The 16,003-nt window shown below is 45.3% G+C and overlaps 1 protein-coding gene across 1 annotated transcript in view; it reads right to left on the reverse strand.

Moving 5' to 3' along the window:
* Positions 1–1,936, reverse strand: part of LOC126252272 (uncharacterized) — a 53,762-nt gene extending 51,826 nt beyond the window's left edge. Inside the window, exon 1 of the mRNA XM_049953144.1 lies at positions 1,770–1,936. Within this exon, the coding sequence (XP_049809101.1) occupies positions 1,770–1,936 (167 nt within the window). The remainder of the gene's footprint in view (positions 1–1,769) is intronic.
* Positions 1,937–16,003: the final 14,067 nt, after the last annotated feature.

Consider the following 16,003-nt stretch of genomic DNA (forward strand, 5'->3'; position numbering starts at 1 on the left):
TCTCCATGCTTCCCGGACGCGGCATCGCTCCAGGCGCTGTCATGTGAACTGTGGTATTAACCCAAGACTATGCATGAGACGGTAACTCTCTAGTCTCGTACCAATGGTGCGAGACGCTACAGGATGTTGCAGGGAGACCATTACTTTTTGACATATGGCAGGCGCTGATGTGGCGGGATTGCAGTGCGCTCGGTGCATAATTTACCGAGCCCCCTTTGTGGTGGTCAGTCTTGGTTACTTTAAACACTGACGAGGAGTAAGCCTGTTCTCACATTCGCATGCTGCCCAGCACCCGGTGACGGTGCAATCAGAATGCCCACCGATCTGGAATATTGCACGATTTCATCAGCTGCCTAAGAGACCTACGAAGAGGTCACTTAAACTGTGCCAGGTGCCGTTGGAGCTTACAAGAGTACGTAATATCTCCATGTCCTTGACAGTGATCACTGAAGATCTGACGCTTTCACGTCACTTTTCAAAATTAAGAAGCCTGGTAACAACGGTAACCACGAAAAACACAAATGCATTCTGGCGGCCGTCAAAAAAAAAATGGTTCAAATGGCTCTGAGCACTATGGGACTCAACATCTGAGGTCATCAGTCCCCTAGAACTTAGAACTACTTAAACCTAACCAACCTAAGGACACCACACACATCCATGCCCGAGGCAGGATTCGAACCTGCGACCGTAGCAGTCACGCGGTTCCGGACTGAAGTGCCCAGAACCGCACGGCCACCGCGGCGGCCGTCCTACCTGTCATTTACATACCAGCCGGTGGTGTGTACACGTACGACGTTTCATTCGATCCGACCATGTCTTCTAGGTGCATGACTTCGTTTGTCAGCTAGTGTGTATTCCTTTTGTCAGGGGAAGTCACTGTCCTCCACGTACCCCATGCGAGAATCTCCGGTAGCAGATCCAGCAATCATATTTGGAATTGAATACCTGATAGGGCCTGGAGGTCGACTGAGATGACCTAGTTGTTAAAGCGATTGCTCGATATAATCAGAGTATTGAGTATCGACTCTAGACAGGATATTTCAGCAGCCTGTTACACACAGGTGTTTACTGAACGTGGCAGGAGATCGTGAGTTAACTGAATACAAATGTGAGATGACAGTAGGTTCGACACCGTACCGCTGATTATGAAGTAATTAAGGTAACCGAGGTCAACAAGATATGACCCGCATCTACAATATGTGCAATCCAGGACCTAAGATTAGAAATTTTTGACGAAGGGACGTCACGCGGAGGGGGTCAGATCGCCGTCGATTATGATGTACCGAGCGAGGTGGCGCAGTGGTTAGACACTGGACTCGCATTCGGGAGGACGACTGTTCAATCCCGCGTCCGGCCATCCTGATTTAGGTTTTCCGTGATTTCCCTAAATCGCTCCTGGCAAATGCCGGGATGGTTCCTTTCAAAGGGCAAGGCCGACTTCGTTCCCCGTCCTTCCCTAATCCGATGAGACCGATGACCTCGCTGTCTGGTCTCCTTCCCCAAACCAACCAACCAACCAATTATGATGTGGGACGTCAATATGTAAATGGAGTGCACAGACTTAGGCAGCCTACGATATCACATTCATTACCTCCACATGACTTTTGGCCACTCAGGTTATACATCATTGGGATTGTTCAAATTAATCTCAGCCCGGCTAAGTTGGAATCACAGGTACAATTCTCTCCCCATTTTGCGGGGATAACGCCCCATTCAGTATGACTGTACAAGGGCATCTGTTACTGCAGAAAATGTCCGGTCACACCAACGACTGGACAGACCACAGTACGCCAAGAGAGACCCCCACCACCACCACCACCACCACCACCACCGGCAGCAGCAGCAGTAGGGGTGGCGCCCGGCGCCCGCACTGACCGCCGACGCAGCCGTATCGAGCCACACGAGGGCCCTCGGGGCCCAGTGCTGCGCGGCTCATATTCGCCACTCGACGGTCCTGACCCACTATATGAGGACCAGCCGGATGGACCGTCAGTCTAGCTGACCCCACACTAGTCTGCCACTGGTCTACCGTCACAGTACACCCTGCAATGCAGGTCTCGAACGGCGGATGTGATCGTCCACCTGTCAACAGAAATTACTTCTCGCGTAGTCTGCACTTCTGTCGTATCTGTCGCCTTATACAGTCATAGCTAGGAAATCCTACTGCCCATTACCGACAGACCTACAGATCAAGAGAAACAGTGACGAATTTTTGCTCAGAAAAGGCAAGCTTTTAAAAGCAAGTTCAAAATTGGAAACTGTAATTGACAAGGAATAATTAAAAATGGGAATGGCAGATGAATTCCAGTGCATCTGAGAACACTATCAGTGGAGGAGAAAACGTGTATAGTACAGTGTGTGTCAAAATATGCATCAGATTTCAAGTGAATGATTACAGTTTAGTTTTAGTTTAGTTTTAGTTATGTTACGTAGATAATTTTCGCGATTATTTTATCGATATGATGTGGAAAAAGTCAGATTACAAGATATACACACATGAATAGTGCTAATATTAATATTATTGAAATGTTTAGTTCTACACATGCAACTACGTTTAGAGGCACTTTTTTTTTACCATTTCTGAAACAGAAACTCGTCTATGGAGTCTGCTACCTGGCAGACACTTTATGTTGTTGGGCAAATGATTAAAGATTTTTGTTGCTGAGTAATGTACTCCTTTTTGAGCAATTGACAGCTTCAGTAACGGATAGGAAAGGTCATTTTTCCCTCTAGTGTTGTAGGTATGAACATCACTGTTCTTCGCGAATTGAGATGGGTTATTTGTAACGAATTTCATTAGCGAATATATGTACTCTGATGGTGCAGTTAAAATACCGAACTCCTTGAATAGGTGCCTATATGACGTACTTGGGTGAGCACCACTAATTATTCTCACTGCTCTCTCTTGTGCAATCAATACTTTATTTGTAAGTGGTGAGTTACCCCAGAAAACTATTCCATAAGACATTATTGAGTGGAAATATGCAAAGTACGTTAGGTGGCTGACCAGTTTATACCAAGAATAGCGATTATACGAAGAGCGAAATAAGCTGAATTTATTTGTTTGAGGAGTTCAGTAATATGCTTCTTCAAGTTGTCATCAATGTGAACACCCAAAACTTGGAGTAATCTACCCTGTTAACTGAGCCCTGTTCATACTAGGGTGGATATCAACTTACGCACAGAGCCCAAGAGCCCATAGGTTCATCTTGGCGCCAGTTGTACGTTGCTGCTACATGTGACAGTCTCTAAGTGGCCTCTGTGGTGCAGCCAGTTCACTCGCTGGTTCATTGCACAATTGTGTCTCTTGTTCAGATGGGGACGAGACACCAGCAAAAGCATTTTTCGTTATCCGTTTCAGCATGTTAAGCTCAGTCACAACTGTGCACATGATCTTCGTTGAGATTACAGCAACTCAAAGTATTCGGAGATGACACCAACAGTTTTAAGACACTCTTTATGTAGGGGGGGGGGGGGGGAATCCACAGGTCACGGACATGGGCTCGTTGAAGACGCTGAGCACATTCCTCAGAGTTTTGCCCCTGTCCACAGAAATCTACTCGTGATGCAAAGCGTGAGTTACATACCCAGACTCTGATGTATCAAAATGTTATGAGCGCTGCCCACCATTTCCGCCTGATGGCGTAGTGGAAACGTAATTCGGCAAGGAAACTGTACACCTCCTAATATCGTCACGGGCCTCCTTTTGCCCGGAGCAGTGAATTAGCTCGACGTGGCACGGACGTGTAGAGCTACTGAGCCGTGCTGGCTCTATAGCCGTCCATAATTGCGAAAGTGTTGCCGGTGCAGGATGTTGTGCACGAACTGACATTTTTATTGGGTTTCACAAAACGTCAATGGGATTCATATCGAGCGATCTGGGTGACCAAATCGCTCGAATTTTCCACAATGTTCTTCAGACAAATCGCCAACAGTTGTGGCCTGGTGTCATGGCACATTGTCATCCATAACATTAAGTCCACGAATATCTGCAAATGGTCTCCAGGTAGCCGAACATAACCATTAATGGTCGCTTCTGCTGGACTAGAGGACCCAGTCCATTCCATGCAAACACAGCTGACAGCATTATGGAGTCACCACCAGCTTTCAGCCTTGTTGAGTCTGTAGCTTTGTGAGGTCTGCGCCACACTCGAACCCTACCATTAGCTCTTACAAACTGAAATCGGGACTCAAATGGTTGAAATGGCTCTGAGCACTATGGGGCTAAACATCTGAGGTCATCAGTCCCCTAGAACGTAAAACAACTTAAACCTAACTAACCTAAGGACATCACACACATCCATGCCCGAGGCAAGGTACGAACGTGCGACCGTATCGGTCGTGCGGTTCCAGACAAAATCGGGACTCATCCGACCAGGCTACTGTTTTAAAGTCGCCCATAGTCCAACTGACATGGTCAGGGTCACTAGCCCAGAAGAGGCGCTACAGACGAGGTCGAGCTGTTAGCCAAGGCACTTGTGTCGGCCGTCTGCTGCCATAGCACATTAATGCCAAATTTCGCCCACTGTCCTAACGGATGCATTCATCGTACGTCTCACACTGTTTTCTGTGGTTATTTCACGCAGAGGTGCTTGTCTGTAAGCACTGACTACGCTGACGCTGCTGCTCTGCAGTCGTCGAGTGAAGGCCGTCGGCCACTGCGTTGTTCCGTGCTGAGAGGTAATGCCTGGAATTTTTATGCTCGGCACTCTCTTGACACTGTGGATCTCGAATTATTGAATTCCCTAACGATTTCGAAAATAGAATGTCCGATACGCCTAGTTCCAACTACCATTCGGCGTTCAAGCTCTGTTAACTCGCTTCTCGCGGCCATAATCACGTCGATTTCACATGAATCACTTGACATTTGACAGCTCCGCCGATGCACTGTCCTTTTGTGTATGCGTTTCTGCCGCCATTTGCATATGGGCAGATCGCTATCGCACGACACAGGTCAAACGTGAAGAAATCCACAGACGTAAGCGGCTATCGAGTAGGCTAGATTGGTATGGCCTGGTGCCTGAAGACGAACATTTTCGAAGCGGTGAACCTAGTCGGTGATCGACTGCCAGTGTGAGCAGCTACTGACAATGAATAATGTTGGCAACAGCTGCTGAAGGTAAGGCGTTGGACGTCGATACCTCATCACCGTAGGTGGAGGTTAGAAACGTGGCCACTCTGTAAAGCATGATAGGCGGCAGTCTCTGATAGATTTGACCACAACTACAATGCTGATTCTGGCACGAGTGTTTCAGGGCACACGGTTCAGGTCTCACTCTTGAACATGGTGCTCTGCAGTTGACGACCACTCTGTCGTTATATCTAGATCCGACGACATCGCCAATTACGACTGGAGTAGGCACAGGTGGACACTTTGTCATCGAGACTAAACTGTGTATAAATGAAAACGTGTAGCCTGGTCGAATGAATCATGTCTCCTGTTATAACAAGTTGACGCCCTCATTCCAGCGCATAACTGCTCAAAACATACACCGCGCCGTAGAAGTAGGAAGGTGGAGGAAGATATTCACCTGTGATTTCACAGAGTATATGCTAGTAATAGAAGGTTGTTGTGTACATAGTTCCGCGTAGTCAGCGCGTACACAACTTTCCCACTACAGCGCGCCCCGCTAAGCACAACAGCGCAGGCGCAGCGCTCGTCCGTCTCCGCACTACGAGATGGCGCTGTCATAGAGACGGACCAAATTCTGCTTCCGCCGTTCCGCGTATTAATATGTAACGCAGCCAATGAGATTGCTGCTAACGTAGAACCTTTTCTCCTCGCGGATCACACTCGCGCAGTGATACCTGAACGCTCGAGGTATTATAACGAGCGTACATACCTCCGATTAGTCAGTCTGCATTTGTCTGCACCAGTCTGCATTAGTCTGCATTAGTCTGTAGTCAAGTTTCAGTCTGCGCCTAATAAGATTACCATATTCCCGTACATAGCCATGTAGATAAATGAATAGACACTTTGTCAAGTATCAGAGATATGTGAGAATAAGATTAACGTACCAAGACCAAAGGAACTTCAGATTGTCAATTGTAAACAGCATCCAGAATCAAGTTACGTAATGTCTATATTTTTTATTATTTTGATAAATGTGTGAGAAAATTAATCAAGTTCTGTTTAAAGTTGGTCACCGTCAATCTGCTACTCTAAGCGTGCTACTGGCATTTCTATCGTCTGACCTAACGGCAGAAGATAAACACGCCACGATAAGACCACGAGACATATTGCTGATACTCGCCTACTTCGTTAGAGCGACAGGTCAAATAATCTGATGGTGTGTGTACCGAAGGTCTTACAGTACGCACACCACAAAGGTACATCCGGTGTGGACTATGTAAACGTTATTATGGACCACTTCTCTTCATGTCTGATGTCTTCCCTGAGGGCGACGGCGTTTCCCGGTAGCATAGGAATCTGTCTTAAAGATCCAAATATCGTGATACAGTGGTTTCACTACCATGATAGTGAATTCACTAGATCACCATTACAGCTGGGGTCTACGTGAACGTTATAGCGGACCACATGTATGTCTCTATGCCTTCTTCCCAGATAGTGATGGCATCTTCTCGCAGCATCAGAAGCTTCTCGTAAGTCCATAATAGTGATACAGTATCTTGAAGAATATGACATTAAATACTTGTTTATGTCGTTGCTGCCAAATTCGCCTTCTGTGAAGTCTATACAACATACCTGGGATGATGCTACGAGGCATTAGCAGCTCCGCATCCACGCATCACTGAGCCATAATTTAAGGGAACTGCACGACCTGTGCATAGATATCTGGTGCCAGTTACATCCAAAACTTAACGTGGTCATATCCGTGCAAGCGGAATTCCCTATTACGTTCCAAACTTGGGCCAAAATGCTATTGAGCATGTTGTCACGATGTTTTGGCTCAGCAATGTGTGTTGCTGTAGAGTTTTTCGGATCGACGTTAGTATTCGAACTAAATACAATCAGTTACTACAAACCCATTCCCAAAATGTGTAGAGTTACTTGTATTCATTAGGTTAGTAAACATGGAAGATCTCAGATTTCATTCAACCTTAGTATTCACTGCCTAGGCTGCGTTGAAAGAGCTTCGCCCCATTTTGGGAATACATGCGTATTATAAAAATGGAGGTGTGTGTGTGTGTGTGTGTGTGTGTGTGTGTGTGTGTGTGTGTGTGTGCCGCATCATTCATATCGTTTAAATTTATTACTTCTTTGCTACTCTCTCTATTCGCAACATATTTCGTAGACAATATCATACGTATCTGCCGCTCAATGTACCTACATGAATAATCATTGTAAGAGACTTAGTTCACGAGATATGACGCCATAAACACCGAGCTGCGAGAAAAAACTTCGGGTCATTGATGAAGTTTTAATAAATTTATTCTTTACTACTAAATCCCTGACAGCTGGTAGCGCTTTTCACAGCTTTCAACTGCAAAGGGCAAACAGCTGTGGGCGTAAACAATAGCCGTGTTTAGAGCTATGAGAAAGCTCTGCTGTACAGACGTTCACAAAATCGCGTTGTAAACACGTGAAACAGCTGCGCCCACCATACAGAAACTCTCCGGAATTATCCTACACCGAGTCTACAGCAGGAGTACGTATAATGTTTCGTTTCTAATAAAAAAGTGGAAAATTGAATGCCTAGGTAATTACGGGTTCATCATCTAGTATCTGATTTATAGGGGAACAGATCGGGTCACAGCATATCGTCAATGTACCACTGTGTTGTAATGGTGCTGCGAATGAAACGAAACCCCAACCCAGACCATCAGTCTTGGTTTTCGGTCCGTATGGTTGGCTCTGCTGAGGCTGGGCCGTCCGGGGCGTCTGTAGACATGTCTTCGCTGGTCATCAGAGATCAGTTCGAAGCGAGGCTCACCACTGTAGACAGGTCTCCTCCAGTCAATGATATTCCATCATTTGCACGTCGGATCGATGACAATGGTGAATCTGGAGTTCTGAGTGGCTCTCTCACGATTAATCTGTCCTTACATTTTGCCATCTCTCTAGGTCTATCGTTTCCTTCTTGACACTGATTTCGGCCGTGGTTCAACCATTCCTACCAACATCATCGTAGAGCGGCATCGCTCCTATTCAAATGTCGAGCGATTCGCCAATACTCCAGCTGGCTTCTTTAAGTACAACTTCATGTCCGCATCTCGTGGTCGTGCAGTAGCGTTCTCGCTTCCCACGCCCGGGTTCCCGGGTTCGATTCCCGGTGGGGTCAGGGATTTTCTCTGCCTCGTGATGACTGGGTGTTGTGTGCTGTCCTTAGGTTAGTTAGGTTTAAGTAGTTCTAAGTTCTAGGGGACTGATGACCATAGCTGTTACGTCCCATAGTGCTCAGAGCCATTTGAACCATTAAGTCCAACTTCACGTCATCTTTTATCTGTATATGTATTTTGTTCATGTGCTTGGTTTGGGAGGCATATTTACTTTACAACTGAGTACATGGAATGAAATTCGCTAGTAATTTATGCCCTGGTATCCAAATGGTCATTGTTAACTACTCTTTCCAGCTGTCTCGTGAAACTGTTCAGCAGCATCAGACATTCATCAATTGGCTTCAGAAGTTTACAGTTCGGTATTTTCTGTCTATGCTGAATATCAGTTTGTGACCAATCTGCATAGCTGCTTCGTTCTGAGTAATTTTTTGTAAGCCGGCCGAAGTGGCCGCGCGGTTCTGGCGCTGCAGTCTGGAACCGCGAGACCGCTACGGTCGCAGGTTCGAATCCTGCCTCGGGCATGGATGTGTGTGATGTCCTTAGGTTAGTTAGGTTTAACTAGTTCTAAGTTCTAGGGGACTAATGACCTCAGCAGTTGAGTCCCATAGTGCTCAGAGCCATTTGAACCATTTTTGAATTTTTTGTATTAGAGTGTACTAGGGTTTACAGTCCTTTGGGGGGGGGGGGGTAAATTCAATCAAAAATATGGCCATAAGTGTCACATACTTTGATATTCATGAAATCACCCATGTACGAGCTGTCTACATACACATCGCTTTTGGTGGTCTAGAGAGGTATCAAAAGCGGATTAAGACGCGAGTTGTAACGATGGCTCGTCGTTGTCTATCGGGAGTTTTCGTGAAAATGTGTTTACAGGGTTGACTGGACGACCAGATACCTATCATAGGTCATATCGCAACCGACGTCCGACGATGACGACGATAACGAGAACAGCCCATAGCCAAACTCGTCACGCCACAGGCACAAAGTCTCATCCGACTATCTGAAATAGTACCGCTTTCGCCGATCACTACCAGAACATTTACGCGCTGGAACTGCCAATGAGACAGATCTCGTCTTACATCACCCGCATTATCCCCAATAGAGAGAATACCCAGTTAACTGAATGGATCACGAGGGATGAAGTGGAGGCTGTCATTGATAAGACTGTCATTAAGAAATTCCCCTGTATGGATGGGTTGCCTACAGAATTGAAGCGTTCCTTCCCGACGTTAATGACCCAGATATGGACCAGCATTTTCATTAACTTTTCATGCCATGCCATGTTGTCCCTCTCAACTACGTCACGAGCATAATCATTACTATATATAAGCCACGCCGTGGTGCAGCGATCACCGAATACCGTTCACGTACACTCATCAACGCAGACAGCAAAATTTTTGCCATCATTTTGGCGGCACGCCATCCTCTTCTTCTTGCCGGCATACTTTAACCTGGAGAAACGGTCCCAGGTGGTCAGGTGACTGTGAAAACAGGACCTGGTGAATGTCATGTGTGATACCATTGGCCACGACGTGATAGCTCCAAGCACATATAGCTGCAATTGACTTCGATAGTGCATACGACAAAGTGCATCACAGTTTTCAATTGTCCACGTCATACTTGTCATATGTGGCAGCACCAGCTCTCAAATACTTGTCAACGGCGCTTAACGAGTCTATTTCCGATATGGTGTTCTATCTGACAAGGGTGTCCCCTCTGGCCCCTTCTATAAACATTCATGCTGGAACGCCTCATTGGGAACATCAAATCTACGTTCACTGGAATCACTCTACAACAACACGCCTTCCATTGTCTAGCACACGCCAACATTCTGCGCCTCTTGATTCGTTCGGCAGCGGGAAACAACAGTTGGTTCGCTCGGTAGCGTAAAACGACAGATACTTGAAGAAATCGAGATATACAGCGCAACGATGAATAAATCTGCAGCGGTGTTATTAGGCCTCGCTGATACCAAACCAGCATCATTCCATGTGCAGACCTTCAAATATCTGGCATTGTCTTCACCTCCAATACATTCCGTATGACGGCCACTAATATTCAGCACGCTTGGCAAAGTATTTGCGCCATATCTGCAACAATCCACTTCACCATGTTGTTTCGACAATGGTGCATGTTACACACGTCCTATCCTTACCGCACGTAACTGGACCTCGTCTGCCAGCGACCTTCGCGTATTACCTGATTGTGGGAACAATCTTTAAGTTCGTGAATAAAATGCTTACCCTCCTCGAATTTTGGGGAGGACTTGGTCTACTCATCATACAATACTGAGCCAAATGCTTTGTATATACGAATGATGAGGAAACAGAGGACTGGACCAGTAGTGTCTATCACACGCAGCTAGGTGGACGTCCTCATGCCGGGATCCATCCTACCACCAATGCCGATTGGTCACATTCATAACCCATTTCACATATGACTACGGTTATTTTGGACCCCATACTCCTGACCATGCATCCTCATACGGCGAAAGACATGTATCTCACCCTAATACGTCAAGTGTCATGCAGCGTTGTGATCAGAAGCATCCTACGATCTGTTGGTCGAATGTATGGTGATATATCAACCAAATTTGGCTCCCCACCTATGTTGAGGCAGCATGGTACTTGGTTACCAACCGTGAAATCGCGGCACAACATAAGTTATATGCAACTGTATTAGCTGACACCCCGTTGTGTGCCGCCTGTCAACACCACAAGGACACCTACCGCCTCAAATGCCCAGCAGCCCATCATGTCTGCGAGCTCAGTCGCAAGATGCTCGCTGCTTTCCCCACATTACTCCAACTATGGGTGAACTTTCCCTGAGGACATATACTTTCTGGTAGGCAAAGCCAACGCCATATTTTAGATATAAGGTTGGACGCTCAGCTATCCCTATCGCAACAGTGACGTATCGGGCCTCATCTTTTTGCATAGGTTACTGACTACCCATCCTGCGTTGGAGCGACGACCCTATTACCAGATCCTGATCGACAGCTCTTTGCATGGAGTATTTATGTGCCCAGTTAGAGTGTAATGAGGCTCGTTCTCACTCCCTCCCCCTCCCCTATGACAGCCTCCCGTTCTTCTCGCTGCATCTGCAATCTCGTCTCCATCTTTGTAGGACCTCACAAAGACGACTGCGTCTTAACCGCCGAACAGGGCAGTCACATACGCTATCACCATGAAACATTATCCTGTCCTCCACGTTGAGATTAAATAAATAAAAGGAAGCCATTCCCTCCCCCCCCCCCCTCCCCAGCACTCCACCCTAACTACCACATGCAACTCACATTCTATGCATCCGACTTTGGAAAGGTCCGAAGGAACTGTGGCCAGGCCTCAGTTACGACTCCTGCCCCCTTCCCGCCACGTTCTCGGCCGCCGCCGATGAACAGATATATAGCCCTGATTTCTTCTCTCTCCTTCCTTCCCTTATAATGCACATTTCACTGTAAATCTGATTCCCTATTGTTCCTCTTAAGAAACGTTAAAATATCGGTGGGACCTCAAAAATTTTCAAATTACGGAATGTTATCTCAAACATAAAAAAATGCGGGTAAGAGCTTGTTTTTCATGCATGAGGTCACTGGATCGAACCTCCCTGCTGGTACTTTTTTTTCCTTTACCCCGTAATTGCAAGAACGTATTTATTACGATCGTGCAAATTATCAGTATCTGATGAATGATTTATTATTATCATGGTATACATCCTTGAAAAAAAATAAAAATTTTCGTTAGGAAATTGGAAATAAAAGAGGGATACACAAGAACTTTCAGTGAAATGAATTTATTGTTGTGTCTACGTCTGCGACAAGTATAATATGAAACCTATGGAAAACTGCTCGATACCGGATGTCACTTGTCGTCGAAAACGGAAAATAGTAATTATTGCGACATAGAACACATGTAATGAAATTAAGTTAAAATTAACGGTAAAGCGTCTGCCTGGAAACAGAGAGGTCGCAGGATCGTATGTCGGTCGGAATGTGGATTTTTCAGTCTTCTATTTAACCTAGCCTTCACACCGAAACGATGTGAGGGGTCTCCAGAAACAATATGTGGTCCAGATTTCACATTAAACGGTTGATCCCCTTTCCCAATTTAGATTACTGGGGTAGGTTAGGGACACGAAAGAAGCCGAAGTGGCGTAAAATAGAAAGACTTTCACCAGGTCACTGCGGCACGCAAATTATTATTGTTATTATTAAGTACATAATTAAATTTAACGGAACCGTCCCTGTTCGAATCTTGCTCGCGTTTCTCCGGTTCATTTTTAGTAACTAGGAAAATATTTCATACTGGTGTCAGTGGTGGCTCATAACTGTACATTCGTAATTATATGACAAACAGCTTGTTTGCGGACCATGTTTACTGGAACTGTAATTATTACTGCACAATTTCACACGTCTCAGTTTTCGCCTGTATGACTGGTGATCTCGTACGCACCATCTTTCTTCACAGTCTTCTTTCCATGCAACGTATGCCCTCCCTTTAAATTCAAGGATATGCTTAGATGCACTGAAATGGGGGATAAAATATTTGCTGGTTCTGAGTTGTGTCCACTGTGAAATGGACAGCGTACTCGTTTCGGGGAGTCCTAGGTTCGGCGACAAGAAGAGAACATTCACAAAGTTCCATACCACTGCATTTCATTTACCTTGAGCATTGCGTTGATGAGATGAAGATGGTTGGGCTCCATGAGTCGGATGTTTCCCGGATCTTGTTCAGTCCCGACTGACTGATGGACTGGAAAGCTTGCATGATGGTCGCTACCTAACCAGTTAACAGTTTCACGTAGTGAGACAGGACGTGCGACCCTTCGAGAGGAAAACAAGAGAAGGTTGGTCAGGTATTTGTGTCCTGACAGTGGATATTAACCACTGTCTCGTCCTTGCCGTTTCAGCAATAAGCAGTAGACGCAACGTTGGATGTTTAGCGCTTCTCAGTGGAATCACAACCACAGATTCACCACTGAGCCGTTTAAATGGCAATTCCAGTACCTCTGAGCTGGAATAGCCTTGTCGATCGGGAGGCTCTGTTATAGCGGCGAGTGCGGTGGGGCTCTGCAGAGGTGAAGAGGAATTAACCACTGCAGCCAACGCCGGCGGAGCTGTGAGTGGTATCGGTCGCTGACAACAGCGAGGTCGATGTCCGCAATTAGCTGGACTCTGGACAGCCACTGCTGAGCGTTCCTCTGAGAGCTGCCTTACGACATGAATGCAGTTGGTAATGTCTGAGGGGCTTGTGCAGTACAAGCTACATACGAACTACTGACGCCAGGACTGAAGTGGAAATGATCTGCTGCACATTAGAACAGACAGTCGTCAATCAAAGGTCTTCTGAAGAACTTTGGGTCAAGACAAACGTTCAACCAGCTGTCAGATACTAGGACTGTGTGATATAGATAAACCCATAAGTATTAGCAGAAAACCTGCTACACTGAAGACACTAACTTACGTTTAGAGATGTAACAAACAAAGACACGGGAATTAAATTCTACAAGACAATGACAGTACCTGATGTATCTATACAATAACTCTTCTCTTGTAAAAATACTGCCATTACTTACTTTATTAGGTCTTAGTCATTACTCTTAATTCATATTGTGACTAAAGTAATCTAATTTTCTTATTTAAACAATTGTCATGATGTAACTTTGATGTGTGAAATGCTGCATGTGTGGAACACTGGTTCGATGTAAGAGAGGGCCTGATGGCCCTAATCTGATCAGGTTAAATAAATAAATAAATAAATAACTGGAATCTGACAGAAAAAAGTCAGTCCAGTATGGAAACCCGCGAGATGACACTGCTGAGAAAGATTTAGGAGATAGAGTTTAGAGATACTGAAACTGAATCAAATCAAAGATAAAGACGTTTTGAAGAAATTAAATGTCTGTTCCATAAATGAGAAGATGTGCAACATAACTGTGACAAGCAGAATCTTAGATAGGCTAAGCCAGTGCGGCAGGACTAGCGTATCAGGAAGAAATGGTTCAAATGGCTCTGAGCACTATGGGACTCAACTGCTGTGGTTATCAGTTCCCTAGAACTTAGAACTACTTAAACCTAACTAACCTAAGGACATCACACACATCCATGCCCGAGGCAGGATTCGAACCTGCGACCGTAGCAGTCCCACGGTTCCGGACTGCGCGCCTAGAACCGCGAGACCACCGCGGCCGGCGTATCAGGAAGAGTGATCAGGAACGCACGTGAGAATTATGTAGTGATCACTAACCGAAATATGTCTTGGAGTAACAGGCATTTCTCGTTTCTCATTAGCTAATCAGTTAGTTAATTTCATGTTCCAGGGAACATTTGTAAGATTAATCTCAGTAATGTGGAGCGACTCGTTTTAGATTAGCTTTACACATCCAAATTGTAGTAATCACGGCTTCACGCCAACCATTTACAAGTGGGTTAAAAAAAAAAGGAGAACGAAAAACAAATTCTTAAACATTATATGGTTAAAGATGCAAATTCGTTCAATGCTTATGCATAGCTTATCTGTTACACGATGTGAAAATAACCCCCTCCCGGCTGGCTGATGCTCAGTTTATTTAATAATTACAGTTTAAAAAATTAGAGCCTATGTTCAAGGACATTATAAAATAAAATTTTATTATGGGTAACTACGAAAATGCTACCCATGTAGCAAGTCGTAATTTCGCAAACTTCGCAGGTCATTGAATCGTTATCCTACATGCTAAGACAAACAGGTCCATACTTACCTGCAACGTACTGATCGGTGACATGAGTTTCTACAAGATTTCAAAATTACCTAACAAAAATAGTGCTACTATTTCACAAAAGCCGCGACATACAATGGATTTTTCATGGCGTCACCGTCAAAACTGAAACCATCGCTGTTAATGCATTATCTTCAGCAACACTGCATTCCCTGTAGTGCCACGTTCCTCAGATTTAGAAAAAAATGTACAGGCTCCTTATCAGAAGTTCTCCTCTCCACAATGCGATTTTCTTTTAAATGTATCCATGTTTTTTATGAATTTTTTCGCTAATCTAATTTCTGCTACTGTTCACTATTTTCGCCTCCTTTCGATTTATTCTCAGTCCATATTCTGTACTCATTAGATCAGGCTCGGTTACGGTATGCTTTTGATCTTTCAACGTCTTACTACGGGTGTTCGAGCGTTCAGCCAAGTCCGCTAAAAGTGCGACGTGTGCAATTGATTCCGGATCTTCTAATTTTTTTTTTCAGTATTCCCTACTGCCTCTTAGAAAAGCGTGTACATAGTTCCGCGTAGTCAGCGCGTACACAACTTTCCCACTAGAGCGCGCCCCGCTAAGCACAACAGCGCAGGCGCAGCGCTCGTCCGTCTCCGCACTACGAGATGGCGCTGCCTTAAGAGACAGACCAAATTCTGCTTCCTCCGATCCGCGTATTAATATGTAACGCAGCCAATGAGATTGCTGCTAACGTAGAACCTTTTCTCCTCGCGGATCACACTCGAGCAGTGATACATGAACGCGCGAGGTATTATAACGAGTGTTCAGACCTCCGATTAGCCAGTCTGCATTTGTCTGCAACACACTGTACGAGTTCTACATTTGTCTGTACCAGTCTATAGTCAAGTTTCAGTCTGCACCCAATAAGATTACCACATTCCTGTACATAGCCATGAAGATAAATGTATAGACACTTTTGTCAAGTATCAGAGATATATGTGAGAATAAGATTAACGTACCAATACCAAAGGAACTTCAGATTGTCAATTGTAAATAGCATCC

Source organism: Schistocerca nitens, chromosome 4, assembly GCF_023898315.1.
Source record: "Schistocerca nitens isolate TAMUIC-IGC-003100 chromosome 4, iqSchNite1.1, whole genome shotgun sequence".
Classification (NCBI taxonomy): Eukaryota; Metazoa; Arthropoda; class Insecta; order Orthoptera; family Acrididae; genus Schistocerca; species Schistocerca nitens.